Raw genomic sequence first — 14,999 nt, 5'->3', positions numbered from 1 at the left:
ATAAAGGGATACGTATCAACACCGAATTCATGAATCATGACACTCCTCTGTAATAATATTTTAATTGCCCATGAACATTTTGTATGGTATGGACATACTATATAGACGTACATCGTAATAAAATGTTTTGAACTTTTTTTTTTTATATACTGGAAAATCTACAAGACTATACTGCCATCGGGTGGTCAAATGTACAAAAAATGAACTGATGGCAATTTAACACAAGGTATGTGTATTTATTTACAGGTTGAACACTATAAAAATAACATTGCTACAAATGATCGAAAACATCAGACTAAACGCAGAGTGGCACAAATAAACTATGTTTCAACAGTATGAGCAATTCCAAAGTCTTTGTAGACCTTATTAACAGAAGTAACACAAACAGCTTTTTTTTTTATCCTTTTAAAAATGACAATCAGAAAGTATTGCTAGTATAAGCATTTTCTTGGGCAGGCCATATTAGAATATGACTTTGGCACAAACTATATCAAACTATATCACAGGATTTGTGGCATGCACACAGCTATGTATCTAGTCCATAAGTTGGGGACCATATGTCCTATTATAAATGTGGATGACACATATGGTCCACGCCAGTGGCAGTACCTAGAACCCGATGCTATTACACAAAAGTTGTGCATTTGAATGCACTATAACTAGTGTCCTGATTTTGTGCCGTTATAGCTCTATTGCTTCCAAGGTTGATGTAAAACTGCCCTACCACTTAACAGCAAACAATAGCAAACCTATCAAGCACTGACTATAAGTGTTATTTTCAAGCCTTGATAATTTACAAGAAAGGGGTCATAGAGGGTTCAATCCTCAAAAATCAGATAAAAAAAAAAGTCTGATGTAATATATGCCATCCTGATACATTCTTAGAATACTTACAAAAAACTTTGAATACTTACAAAAAAAGTTTTTCATGTTAAAATACAGTACTGCTTTTAAAGCCAATATAAAAAAACTCAGATCACTCCCTAAATTCACTACAAATTGAGGTCACGGTTTAGAAATGCCTTGTGCTATTTCGCCAAAGAAAAGTAATGACAAGATGTAAATTAACTAGTTAATTTATCCTCTGAAACACACATTATAAACAGCATCCAAAAGGAAGTTCCCAGCTCATGACCTTGGGCCACAACATTCAAATTGTGAGGACACCTCCACAAATGTCAAAGTAGTGAGAACTTCCCTGTGCAGAGAAATGTTCAAAAGAGCAGAGAGCTCTCCTCAATCTCCAAATATCCACAGGATGTTAACCCCTGACAGACCAAGGTTTACTCTCCTGCAAGATGGCAAAACAAACCAATCGCAATGTTAAAATGATACGCAACAAAGTGACATTGTCAAATTGGCATTCATTCTGACATTTTCAGGACTTCTCTTTCGATGCCTATGAAAACTTTCACTCACCCCAGCATTCCAGCCTCCTTGGTTTTGATGACAAAGAGGAACATAAGAACCGTGTGGAATAGATTGTTCCTGCCCTGTTAGAGACAATCACAAGCATTCATGACCCTTGCTTCAGGTTGACAAAAATGTCATAGATGTCTTGGACAGTGGAAAAAGATGAGTAAGGGACAGGTTTTTTTCACACACAAGAAGGAAACCTTGTGATCAATAATGTGATCTTTGGTCAATGGCTGGATCAGGTGTGCGTTTGTGACATCACCTGTATCGGGTTACAATACATTTGATGTAGGAGGGTGGTGCTCACCTTGGGCAGGCTGTACACATGACCCTGGTAGATAAGCTGATAGTGTGGAGGGTTGATGCTGCTCTGATGGACGCAGAAAAGGTTCTCATTCGTCACATCTGTATGGAGGAAACACTTCAGGAGTTGAGGAAGAGCCAGAGTGTGTGTGCACTTGCACGGGTGTACAGCGGTGTGTGTGTGGCCTCACCAGGTTTGTCTGGAGCGTGTGTGAAGTGCTGGGAGGTGAAGGTCTTTCCGTCAGGGTACTTTGGATGGGGAGGAAGCCTCGAGTCCAGGTATGTGCACAGCAAATGCATAAGGATCTAAATGGTCAAATGAAACAAGACAATCGACGAAAAAGAATACAGAGTTTTCCAGACACAGTAGAGGAGTATTAGAGGTCTGTTTTTAGACAGATTAGGAAAGAGCTGGGTTAGGGTTAGACTTACAGCACAGTCTGTAGGGAGGTCTGTGTCCCACTTCCTGCTCTTCAGGTTTTCACCTCCGTTCCATCGGAAAGAGCTCATGCAGCCACTATGGGCCAGCTCTGATAGGAACAAGACACAAATAACATCAGAAAATGTTCGAAATGTACACGCCGGAACACTATACTGCACTCTATGCTACATAGCAACGAATGCATACTTTCATACAAGTGGTATCCTATGCTGTACACTTGCTATGGGGTAGCATGCGTCGCCCCTCACCTTTAACTCGTTCTACAAGGTACTCTTGATTGGGTGTGATGTCCAGGTACTGCACAATGGCATTCATGGTGGGGATGGAGCTGGCTTTCACCACTGCAGCTTGTTTCAGGCTGCTTATACTGGCCTCTATAGGTACGGATGATGAGAGAAGAGATTCAATTTAGTTCAGCAAACCATTACTCTATGACTACATGTTCCATCATTCTCTAAATCCCTCTGCACAGGATTAGTATATCCTACAGAGCCTACTGCCTACCCCCTATTTGTAGTTCTGGACAGCCCATCCTCCTGAGCTGGCTGTTGACTGACTCCATCTCCTTCACCAGAGGAACCAGGATGGTGTCATTTATCCACTACCAGGAGAATGAAAAACATTATAACACACTGGCTTGAGCATTACAAGCAGCCTATATTGTCAGCTGTTTTGTATCAGAGTTCATCTCTGAGGTTGTTACGGCTTTACCCACGTTTCTGAGCTTGGCGGTCCAGCTGTCTATGCTGTCCACTACCAGACGATTGGTGGTTATTCTGGCCCACACCTGAAAACCATAACACAAGAGCATAGGTCAAGAGAAGGGGACAGACTGGTAGACAACAGTTGGTGCTTGCTTTAGGAAGGCCTAAAGGAATTGACAGACTTAAAGAACAGACTTAGCTGGTTCCTTTGGGACCGACAGTCTGTCCAGATGAAAGAACAGACAGGTCTGGCTGTACTGACCTCCTCGGCGGCCTGCTTGGACCCCAGGTCGGTTTCATCTTTGTGGGCTGAGGGGGCCAGGGAACGGCAGGCAGGCTGGTACTGGAACTTCCTCAGGCTCTGGGCGTAGTCTCCCACCGAACGGCTATAGTTCCAGAACGTTGGGCTGTGGGATGGAGACGCAGACTCAGGGCTCCCTGGAGTTGGAGGACAAACAACAGGACACAGAAATATCATGGTCCATAGTCAACACTTGACTAAAGGGTGCCAGCTTTTCAACACCTGAACAACCAGAGGCTCCCAGCTAGATTACTTTATATTAGACACTGTCCCACCACCTAAATGCCTGCATAACAGTTTACCCAGCTGATGCATTTACAGACAACACAGCCATACCTAGCTGGCTGCGGTGGCTCTTCTCCTCCTCGGAGCGGAGGAACCTCTCCAGGAGCTTCAGGTCCTCCATGTAGTCCTCCTTGCCTCCTGGGGAGGTGAAGACGGAGGGGGAGGTGCGGTAGCGAGCCCTCAGGCTGGTGCCCTCTACTGGCCCAATGCTGCTGGGGAAGGGAGATGAGCCAGGGGAGGGGCTGTAGTTCACCACCTGACAGGAGAGAGGTTTATAAGCTGGAGCAGTCCCACGTGACCAGAAACATCACTTGAAAACAGCGACAACAAACCTCCCAACTCAGCAACCGGATTGCATTTTAATATGATATTCCTTTTTAGACAGTCACCTTTCCAAAGGCCAGGGAGGGGGAGAAAGGTCCTCCAGCACTGCCTGGGGTGGAGGGGTTGGTCAGTGGAGGGCTATAACCCGGCACACAACTGGGAGAGAACTTTGGGCTGGTGCTGGCGGGACGTGAGGGGCTGAAACTAAGCACACTCTGGCCCTGGAGGGGGGATGACTGAGGGGGGGCCGGAGCCTCCTTCTTCTCTGGTTTCTGAGGGGGGGAGGCCTGAATACCTAAGGGAGAAAATAACATATCAGCAATTAGTCTTCTAAATATAGATTTTTAGTCTATGTCAGGCTTGCTTCACTTTTATGATGAGGAATTGATGTCTGAGTCCTTTAGAAAATATATTTCTTGCCAAAAAGCAACTACTATTATACTTGGGCACCTACTCCAATTTCTAGTGTGTTCTCACCAGATTTCCCCAGGCCCAATAGGCGATGCTGGTCGGGGGTGACAGCGATGGTGGAGGGGGCCATGGTATATTTAAAGTACTTCCAGAAGTCAAACAGAGCATTGAGACTGAAGAGAGAGGCCAGGGCCAGTTCTGTAACAGGAGAAAGGAAAAACACTATATTCATACATCAAAGCATAAACCAAAAAATATATATATATTTTACTCTCACTACTGTGATCCAAACAGTTCAACAGTTATTTATTTTATAAAGGACTTTAGGTCACATACCAATGTACCAAATTGGCCAGTATGTTATGTTGTAGTAGCGGCTTAGTAGTTTCCCAGACCTGCAAAGAAAAGACAGATAACATAGTAGTGACTAGGGAACCAAATTAATTTAGGAGAATTAGTTGTTAAACAAGAGATGTCTCACAAATTCACTAACGTACATTTCCGTGTAGATCATGCCAGCGAGCGATACGTTGAGTACAGCCCATGCTAGCACCACTTGTCGTGCCTGCTCCTCCCTCCTCATCCTCATCGTCCGGTCGATAAGAGTTGACATGCCGTCCTTTGTTGGTGTCATCAAACCACATACCACGATTACCTACCTGCGACACCGATACGTAAACTTTTGTTGAGGGTCACAGAAACAGATAGCTTGCTTGTAAACAGTGTTCCACAGGCACACGAATACTCTCTGGCGGTTGCTAGCTGGCTAGAATGCTAGTGCTAACGTTAATAATAGAACACGAGACAATACCATTGTAATTCACAGAGGTCAGCTGCATACATATATTGCCATACTATACATACAAGTCATTAACCAGACCAAAATGTGCAGTTCTGTTTATGTGAATTATGTCAACAGATAGTTGTTACACACCGTTAGCTGACTAGCGACGGCGCTGCACCATTCGTATTTCACCCGGATGTAGTTTGTCGATGTTAGAAGTGTACTTCTGAGTTTGAGTATTTGGCAGTTACCCAAAGCACAAGAGGCGGAGCTGTGGTGTTATTTGACAACCGCCAGATAGCGCAACTTTAGCGCTGCCGCCATTTTGGACTGTGAGACAACAGTTATGTCAAAGAGAATAGAAACACTATATTCTATACTCTTTGATTACAGTACACAACCCAATAATGTACTGACACCATGAGCACAAAAACGAAGTCGAAGTGGAAAAACAGCCGAAAATTATGTTCAGCATTTAACTGTAACAACTATCAGTTCAACAGTCAACATCTTGCTTTTCACCGTTTCCCTGCAAACCCTGACAGGTAAATCATGTTTCACAAAAAATGTCAAACGTATTTTCAAGTGTGAGCGATGGTAGCGTCAGCTACAGTAGCCTACAGTCTGTGTAGGTACTGTACACCTCACCTGCTAACATTACTCCACGTTTCTTTTGCCTACTACTGTGCTGTACTGTGTACTACAAACTGCAGGTCCTACAGTAGCCATAAAAATCATAGTAATTTAAAATAATATGGATATGTCTCTAAGTAAGAAGGGGGTTAAATACAGTAGCTGAAATTTGAGACGACATTATAGTCTGCCATTAACCTAAACTTTCCCCTCCTGCTTTAGAATGAATGTAGCCTATTTTTTTCTTCTCAGTTGTTCTTTTTAATTGTAATATCGAAATTGTAAAGTAGCCCACAAGTGAAATGAATGAACGAATTAATTTACAGGTGTGCAAGATGGGTGCAGAATCTCAGGAATGTATCTTTGAAAGTGATAAGCTCTCAGCGGCTCCATCAGAGCTACAGAGTGTGCAGTGCACATTTTGAACCTAACCAGTTCAAGAGGCCATCTAATGTGTATGTATATACTGAACAAATATCACAATCAAGTAGAAAATACTTTTAGAGATGAATCTGCCAAGGATACTCATCTATTTTTCTGATTATCTTGTAGTCATGCTGGATTGAAATGGGATGCAGTGCCCTTAAAGGATGCCTCTAACCCACCACCCCAACTGGACTTGAAGTTAAGGAAAAAGCCACCAAAGAAACGTCTGGAATTAAGTACGTAAGATTCTCATTGTATAAATACAGGAATACAGAGTGCATTATCCGGTCAGGTAGTCGCATTATCGATTTAGGAGTAAGTCTTATTATCTGTTAATTGATAGAAATACCTTTGTTGTTTTGCTGTAAAGTGATTTTATTTTTTCCCAAATAATGTGTGGGGGGTTTTTTTACAGGCAAAAAGAGTCATGTTGTTCAACCATCAAATGCAGCCTCCTCCTCTACAGACAGTGTTTCAGAGACAGCAATCACAACACCTGATGCTACTGTAGCAGGACCTTCGATGACACTGACACCACTGTTGCCACAGACACCACTGTTGCCACAGACACCACTGTTACCACAGACACCACTGTTACCACAGACACCTCTGTTGCCACAGACACCACTGTTGCCACAGACACCACTGTTGCCACAGACATCACTGTTGCCACAGACACCACTGTTGCCACAGACACCACTGTTGCCACAGTCACCACTGTTGCCACCGACATCATTGCAAACAAACCCTGAAGCTGCTGCCAAGGAACGTGCCCTGAAGATGAAGATCAGGAGTCTGGAGTCCCAGGTGTGCAAGCTGAAGAAAAAAGTGAGGGAACATGTCCAGATAAAGAATCCCAGAACGACTGTTCAGTCAGTGATGAAGCAGTTGGAGGAACTCTTACCAGCCAAAGCCCATGCTTTTGTGAGTACACAGATACGCGTTTCTCAACGCAAGGCTCTTGGTTTCCGGTGGACTAGTCAGGAAAAAGCTTTCTTCTTGGCTCTGCTCCAGGCCAGTCCAAAGTGTTACAAGCTACTGTTCGACGTGTTTTCTATGCCATCTGTCCGCACACTGCAGAAGCTTAACTCAGATGAACGTCGCTATGCCTCCCAGGATAGTCCCAGGATCACCATCAATTCTAAGGTTTTGGACGACCACAGTTATGTGACTACTGATTGTAGAGAAGCTGAGATGGATTCCATGTGGGAATCTGCAGATCCAGTAGTCACTGTTAATATAGGAGCCACATCGGACCAGGTGGAGGAATATGAATGAATGGTTGTCACATTTCGGCTCTGGTATATGTATATAATTGTTTAACACATTATTTTGGTAGCAACATTAAATATATGGGGTGAAATATAGATAATTTTGTGAGTACTTTTATACAGCATGTTTATTGGAGTCACATTTTATTGGATTCAGTCCAAAATGGCAGAGACGAGGCTCTGCAGCTGTTGCAATGGAACAAACTATTAAGCTTCACCTCTTGTGCTTCTATACTCTTTGTTACCTACACACCAGGCCATCCATCCCAGTTCCCCTTGCTCCTGGCATGACTCAGCAACCAATATAATCTAGTATTGTTAAGGAACGAATACAGAAATATTAACAAAGATATTTATTTAACAACACGCTCACATTCATTCAGCACCAGAACACAGTCTTGATTTGAACTAAATTCTTCTCTTCCATAAATACTTTGAGTAAAAAGTGAGATATGTACAACATAACAATATGACCCGGACACATTCCAAGAGGTTCACTGACATGATGTGACACACATTTAAAAAGCTAAAATATTTACTTTATCAAGATGAGTACACACATCTCAATATAATGTCAATTTCATATACTCAGTGTATGGCATGAAAATGTAAAGTTGTCTGCTATTATAGGTGAGTCAGGTGGCTGAGCGGTGAGGGAATCGGGCTAGTAATCCGAAGGTTGCCAGTTCGATTCCCGGTCAAGCCAACTGACGTTGTGTCCTTGGGCAAGGCACTTCACCCTACTTGCCTCGGGGGAATGTCCCTGTACTTACTGTAAGTCGCTCTGGATAAGAGCGTCTGCTAAATGACTAAATGTAAATGTAAAATGTAATGTATTATCAATGTGATTTTGTTTGCTGTGACATATGTATGCTGTATGGCATTTTAATTGGTTCATTGTGCCCACTGTTTGGCAAGCATCCGGAAAAAAGAATTTAGACTGAACAGAAAAGATACAAATAGATTAAAAAAAAATAGATTAAATTGCCAAATAAATTAACATGATAAATGAGGCACGATAGAATGCTGAGTCAATGATGAGGTGATAAGGATTTTTCAGAAGCATAACCAGTTACTTCTAAAGCACAGTCCTCGCTGCTTGTTGGATCGATAAGTCTTTCCACTCCTCCACCTCCACTATCGTTCTCCTCCTCTTCATCCTCCTCCTCCTCCTCTTCTTCTTCCTCCCCCTCCTCATCCTGCCGGGGACCCCTGTCCGTTTTGGGGCCCTTACAGATCTTGAGGTGGCGTGTGAGGTGGTACTTGGTGAGGAAGGCCTTGTGACACTTCTCACAGATGTAGTCCCGCCTGCCCTCGTGAGAGTTCATGTGCTTCTTCAGGTGGTTGGTGTTCAGGAAGTGTTTGTCACACTTCGGACACTGGATCTGGCGCTCCCTGGTGGTACAAAAGGAGGTGGGAAATTGACGGGAGAAGTTAATCCATTTGGAAAGACCACAAATAACCCCTTGAGAAGCACTGTCACCTATATAACCACACATAGCTTCATGCACCACACCCTCTACTGTGTATCGGCGAGGACAGCAAACATGGTCTTACTGAGTGTGTGTGAACATGTGCTGCTTGAGGTCGTGCTTCCTGATGAACGTCCTGTCACAGAGTTCGCAGTTCATCTTCTTGGCCCCCGTGTGGATCACCATGTGAGACGCCACGTGGGACTTCTGGGTGAAGGACTTCTCACACACCGTACACCTGTAGTTCTTCTGACCTGGGAGGAGGTCCACCACAGCAACCATCACGTTCCATTGAAAACACAGTGATCAGAGGGCGTAGACAGACACAGCGTGGCCATGAATCGATTGTCAGACGTTAACTGTGCATGTGTGACAAAGACAGATAGTGACAGAGAAACTTTAAAGGGGACAGAAATTGAGTTTCCGTATCCCGTGTGTTCGCCAGTAACCTCACCTGTGTGGATCCTGAGGTGCATGCGCAGGTTACTGGGGTCACTGAAGGCCTTGCTGCAGTATTCACACTTGTGTGGCTTCATCCCCACGTGACCCATGAAGTGGACGTTGAGCTTGGTGGTGGTGGTGAAGGCCCTGGAGCACACGCTGCACTTAAACCTCCTCTCCCTCGCGTGGCCGTGACCGGCAGTGTTCGTGTTGGTGCCGGAGAGGCTGTTGTTATGAGAGTGGCAGGGCCAGGGGGAAGAGGAGGAGCTGGAGGTCCCATTGGCTAGTTTCTCTTCCTGGTGGGCGTGGTGCTGCTGCTGTTGCTGTTGCTGCGAGTGGTCCTGAGAGGGGCTGTGGGCATGGGGGTGGCTGTGGCTGTTATGGCTGTTTAGGTGAGACTTGAGTTCAGCGAAGGAGGAGCATTCTTTCCCACACTGACAGACTTGACCCTCAGGCACCTGGGAGACAACTACACATGGGGACAGGTACAGATCCTCAATTAAGATTCAAAACATCGCACTCTCATCCGACAGGAGTTCAAGGTCAGCTCTTCCATATGACCTCATAACCGGGAAAAGCTTGGTTTCACTCAAGGAGATTGATTGAAAATGAAAGGGGTCAACTGAACTGCGTTCCTACCCATCTGCCTGCAGTAGTCTCTGGTGTAGTAGAAGAGCAGTTCCTGGTCAGGCAGGATCTCGGTGGAGGTGCAGAAGAACAGCTTGCCGTTGTCAGGGTAGGCCACCAGGTTCTGCTCCTCACTGGTCCTGCACACAGAACGTCATCACGATCACGTTTCAATATCATTCTTCAGAGGCTTGTCCTCTGAGATGGTCTGTTGTCTGGACACCTACATGTATAAATATAACGTACATGCATGTCTGATTTGTATTCTAAATTGTATGTAAGCTCTCTGTATGTATCTACAGTTTGAATGTATTAACTGGTAAATAGGCTTGCATTGCGAGAGAGTTACCTTGCCTTTCGGACAAACATCATCCAGTTGCATTCGTTCTCATCTGTGGTCACAATGCAGAACTCCAAAACGTTGTTGTGGAACATCTGACACAGGAACATGGATGGTGTCACCAGCTTTGCCGTTATGCACACTTCATAATCAGGCTGTAAATATTAGCCTACTGACCTTCCATATCTGTGGTGTGTCCTTGTCCGGCCAATCAGAAAGGTCGACATTGCTACAGTGCTGCCCAACCATTGGCCCGAAGCAGGTCCTGGGGGGAATGATGTCTCGCGCAAACACACCTGAGACACAGAGAAACACACTTAGTATATGATGCACACTTGATGACACACACACACTTGTTGATATGAGTGTCTGACATACCCAAAGGCTCGCCAGCTACGGAGATGCGGAGGCAGAGGGGCCGGGGCAGGGAGAGACGGGCTCGGCTCTGGATGGGCGTGTCAGGGATGAAGGTGACCGGACCGTGTTCTGGGCAGTCGGAGGGATAGGAGCGTTCACACAGAGTACACCCTGTAAACACAGAACACAGATCCCGTTAACAGACAGAGATTTTAGCCAAACCACTGCAATGGCACAACGTTTGCATTTGTGTATTTGGACTTCAATCCAAATGACAGTGACAGTCAAAATGGCATGCAGAGTCAGACTCACAGATGGTGAAGGCGGTGACCATGTTCTCCTTGTTGGACGTTGAGTCCTCCAGCTGCAGGGTGGAGTTGACCAGCACCAAGCTGTTCTCTGGCCCCAGGGACACCTCGGCTGTGATGGGGGACACGTTTACCTGGTCCAGGCCCATCCCAGTGTGCCCATGCAGGGATACGGGCTCCAGCTGGGATTGGGGAGCCATGGAGCCTGACAGGACCACACTGACCACCCCGGAGTTCAGCTCACCCGACGTATGGAGGGCCTCCCCCAGGCCCCCTCCTCCTCCTCCCCCTGCGTTCCCTACCCGACCCCCCAGGTGTTCAGGTTCCATCACCACCGACAGCTCCAGCCCAGCGGGTCCATGCAGAGGCATAACACTCCCAGAAGAGTCCACCCCACCCAGGCCTTCGTGGTTCTGAGACCTCCCCCCAAGCTGCTGCTGGTTCTCAGCCACCACCCCTACCCCCTCCATAGAGGCCAGCTCCTCCCTCATGCGGTCAGGGGACATGGGGCTGCTGACTCGTGACTCCATGGCTAGTCCACTTGAGTCCAGCTGCACCTCGTGGTTGCCGCCCGAGTGAAGGTCCCCCTGACCCCCCACCTGTCTGGAGTCCAGGGACACCAGACCCTGCTCTAGGGGACCCCCCGGCCCACTGTAGTGGTCCATGCCTGGGGGGTTGTTACTGGGCACGGCCAGAGTCCCATCCATGTTGAGGCTGCTAGGGTGGATGTACTGGGGAGGTGGACGGTCAGCCAGGTAGGACAGGATACCTTCAGAGAGAACATAGCAAATACTGTAAGGTTCACATGTTCACTAACCTCTAACTCCAGCCACTATGGAGGATGCCTCAAGTCTGGCAAAAGTCACTAATCACATTCGACTTAAAGTGAATAGATAATAAAATATGTCTAGGAGCAATCCATGAATGTACTAGAACTATAAATGATACTTAAATACCATCATACTTAAATAAGGGCTACAATTAGTTGGAAAAAGAAGTACAGTACAGCACACTTCTGTCGAACACTACCAGGTAGTATGTGTCTGAAGTAGCTGCTCTCCAGGTGCGGGTAGGGTGGAGGAGGCAGAGAGTAGTTCCTCTCAGGGAGGCCACACATCACCCCTGCATGCGGAAGCATGAGGGACAAGGCTGATGGCAAGGACCCTAGAGAAGGACCAAGGCTGGGTATGGCCACCGGCATGCCTGCAGAAAAACAAAATCTTATTATCTCTCTGCCTTACAGAAAGTAAACACATGTTGAAGAGAAAGGTCTTGTACAGAAGCTCATTGAAGCTTTGTTTTGACCATAAAAGTGTAGTCACCTGGTGTGGGTATTGGGTTGTGGTTGTGATTGTGGGTCGGGGATGTGGGCAGACCCATGTGGCTGGCACTCACAGAGGGCACACTAAGCTGGTCCATGCCCACTGGACTGAGGTTCATGTCATTCATTCTGGAAAGATAAGATTCACTTGTCTTTAGGACAGAGTAGTTGATTGTTTATAGCTCGCTAGCTAAACAGCTACAGGCACCAGCAACAGGAGCTGGATAAACTATAACTAACTGGTTACCTGATTGTTCAGAGGTTCATTTTCACTAACGACGACGCGAAGATTGCATTCCAATGCTTATAGAGGAGAGACATAATAACATTAGGCAATATTTTAAACACATTGCAAGACACACCGTTGGTTAGCTATTTAGATTCTGCGAACAGTTTAAAGTTAGCTAGCTAGTACAGCTTCACTGACTAGCTATCTTCGAAATGTGTCATTGGCAGCTCGATTTAGTAGCTTGATACTCACATTCTTCATGCTAACTTGAAGCATGTTAAACGTTTGGCTTGTTAGCTAGAGCTAGCTAGCTACTAGCTAAATAGCCTAGCTAGCTAGACTAGCCATAATCTGAAGATTCTATTCAATAAAACCAAATAATGGAGTCTACGTCAAGCACGCATTTGATCGTAGGAGTTTATTGACGTAATGATGTAATACGGTCTGCATCCTGTTTGAAATAAATTAACTAAAACGTTGTAGGTTGAAGACTGTGTGAAAACAATAACATACCAAGATATCCTCCCTGAAAGCGTCCATGACATTGTGTGCTGTTGTTACTGGGCATGCGCAGCAGGAGCTGTGTCATAGGCTGTGTCCCGTTTCATGACTAGTATTTTATAATTATAATAAGACTGTCACAAAAGTACATAGTGAGCCCAGGTGTAGCTTATAAACATGTACTTTTGTAAATCGATAAACCAGGATTGTTTTTTCTCACCTGGCCAAGTACAGTTAGTGCGTTAGGCTAAGATGGTTTATTTATTTTAGAGATAAGAGCATGGAGGTGGTAAAAAGCTGTATCTCCGCCCAGTTCATATCAGCCTCCACTATTATAACCAAAAGAAAAGTTGACATTCGTCACATTGGCAGGTTTGGTCAACTGGGTCACACATCACCAAAGTTCAGGAAAGTCTTTTACCAAACGGACAAACAATCAACTCATGATGAGAGATGATAATGAAGAACTTCAGAGGAGGTAAAACCCATTAATGAATTGTCTGATGGGCTGGAACGTTGCTATTTTATTAAGCACCATACTTATATCGTTTCCACAGGACCCTAAATACTGATTGATACGTTCTTTTCAGAGAAAAGATGTCTCACCACGCCGAGCAGTTTTTCGAGCGAATCCCATACGTCCGACCCTTGGCGCTTGGCCTCTCCATGGAGCATCACGCAGCGCAATACAAGGACGCACTGGGACTGGCGCCATTTCACCTAGATGCAACTTACCTGGGCCCAGTTTATGGTCCTAGATTCGCAGGGCGGCTTTCCTATTTTCCCTTTCACGGGCATCTCGACATGTATGACTATTCTTTCGAGCCCACGTTCATCCGCAAACGAAATGAGAGGGAGCGGCAACGGGTGCGCTGCGTGAACGAGGGTTATACGCGTCTTCGTGAGCATCTACCCCAAGAGTTCGAGGACAAACGACTCAGCAAGGTAGAGACGCTGCGTGCAGCAATTGACTACATAAAACACTTGCAGGGTCTCTTGGACTTCAACGGATCCACTGGTGGAATTGAAATGTCACTTGGAGAAAGGCGCATCAGTGCGCAGAGTGCAGAGTGCAATAACAGCGATGGGGAGTCCAGAGCCAGCTTGAGCGACTGTGGAGAGGTTCACTACTAGAGTGAAATGCTGAAACTATTTAGCGTACTTTTGACAAACGGTCAAATGAATCATGTTGCCATGCCCTGCTATATGAGGTGTCACCATCAAATGCTTAAACTTGCATGTTGCATTATTTTTCTAGAGGGGAAATAGATCACAGTTCTTGCCTTTCTGTGTCTGGAGTCATCTCCAGCTTTTGTTCATTACTGTTTCATGTTTGTTTGCAACACACACAATTATGTAAATGCCCTGTATGTAGATATATGCCACATTTAAGTTTCCTTTACTCTATTGCAATATTTGAAGTTACATACCTTTGAAGGTAATACACTCAAGTGAATAAATTAGAGAGGGTACATGCAACTACAAACAGTGTTTGGGGATGATTAAAACAATTTCAAATTTACATCTGTGTGTAATCATAACTGAGTTGATGACATAATTGCTCATAAGAATCAGTGTTTACACAAAGCTGACTATTGGAAAGCAATTGATTTCATATGATATTTATACGATGTAGCCAGATTCCCAATCTCTTCCACCTCCTCCTCGACCCCCATCTGGAGTAGCTTTCCGTGGCGCAGCTCTCTAATAGCCTGAGGAATGCATTTAAAGAGAGAGCCCTCAGCCTCAGAGAGGAAGCTTAGAGGTAAACACCAGAATGCTGTCACACATCCCTCCATCCTCCACTCACATGTATTTATCTGTTTATCTTTCCACCCTTCTCCTCAGACCTGCACCGGGGTAGCGTGCACTTCCTATATCTCTCTGATAGGGAAACCGCAGAAGGGACAAACATTAATATAGACGCACACACAGCGTGTTGGTTGCAGTGGGAGAGAGGGAGAGCAGCAGGGTCGAGAGCCGGTGAACCGTGCTGGCAAGGAACAATGATGTTCGGTGTCATCGAGGCATTACACATCCACACAAAGGTGTTTGGTTGTGTAATGCACGTTAGAAGCAATCATTACCCGAGTGCAGGTACCC

The 14,999-nt window shown here is 45.4% G+C and overlaps 2 protein-coding genes and 1 long non-coding RNA gene across 6 annotated transcripts; 1 reads left to right on the top strand and 2 right to left on the bottom strand.

Moving 5' to 3' along the window:
• Positions 1–97: 97 nt before the first annotated feature.
• Positions 98–5,154, bottom strand: tmem209 (transmembrane protein 209). 4 transcript variants are annotated; one of them, XM_067254469.1, is made up of 15 exons: positions 5,121–5,154; positions 4,684–4,845; positions 4,523–4,581; positions 4,253–4,384; positions 3,841–4,070; positions 3,503–3,707; positions 3,128–3,303; positions 2,877–2,948; positions 2,666–2,762; positions 2,410–2,535; positions 2,152–2,249; positions 1,911–2,025; positions 1,724–1,821; positions 1,420–1,493; positions 98–1,291 (listed from the first exon to the last, which is right to left on the bottom strand). In XM_067254469.1, the coding sequence occupies exons 2-15, from the start codon at positions 4,818–4,820 to the stop codon at positions 1,237–1,239; spliced, it is 1,674 nt and encodes a 557-aa protein (XP_067110570.1). In that variant the 5' UTR covers positions 4,821–4,845; positions 5,121–5,154; the 3' UTR covers positions 98–1,236. The 4 variants fall into 4 exon arrangements, with proteins under 4 accessions (XP_067110570.1, XP_067110572.1, XP_067110571.1 ...); XM_067254471.1 differs by having other exon boundaries at positions 4,684–4,841; positions 5,121–5,151; XM_067254470.1 differs by having other exon boundaries at positions 4,684–4,865; positions 5,121–5,132.
• Positions 5,155–5,294: 140 nt separating this feature from the next.
• On the top strand, positions 5,295–7,382 carry LOC136960317 (uncharacterized). Its single transcript, XR_010878825.1, has 4 exons — positions 5,295–5,515; positions 5,930–6,058; positions 6,156–6,265; positions 6,445–7,382. It is a non-coding gene; the product is annotated as an uncharacterized lncRNA (long non-coding RNA).
• A 758-nt stretch (positions 7,383–8,140) lies between these two features.
• On the bottom strand, positions 8,141–12,942 carry prdm4 (PR domain containing 4). The gene is made up of 12 exons (XM_067254565.1): positions 12,909–12,942; positions 12,414–12,469; positions 12,168–12,295; positions 11,875–12,048; positions 10,850–11,614; positions 10,559–10,708; positions 10,358–10,476; positions 10,190–10,275; positions 9,853–9,980; positions 9,227–9,682; positions 8,858–9,026; positions 8,141–8,695 (listed from the first exon to the last, which is right to left on the bottom strand). The coding sequence occupies exons 3-12, from the start codon at positions 12,292–12,294 to the stop codon at positions 8,332–8,334; spliced, it is 2,538 nt and encodes an 845-aa protein (XP_067110666.1). The 5' UTR covers position 12,295; positions 12,414–12,469; positions 12,909–12,942; the 3' UTR covers positions 8,141–8,331.
• Positions 12,943–14,999: the final 2,057 nt, after the last annotated feature.

The sequence above is a fragment of the Osmerus mordax genome, chromosome 17 (assembly GCF_038355195.1).
Source record: "Osmerus mordax isolate fOsmMor3 chromosome 17, fOsmMor3.pri, whole genome shotgun sequence".
Lineage (NCBI taxonomy): Eukaryota > Metazoa > Chordata > Actinopteri > Osmeriformes > Osmeridae > Osmerus > Osmerus mordax.
This window is presented reverse-complemented; position numbering and strand designations above follow the sequence as displayed.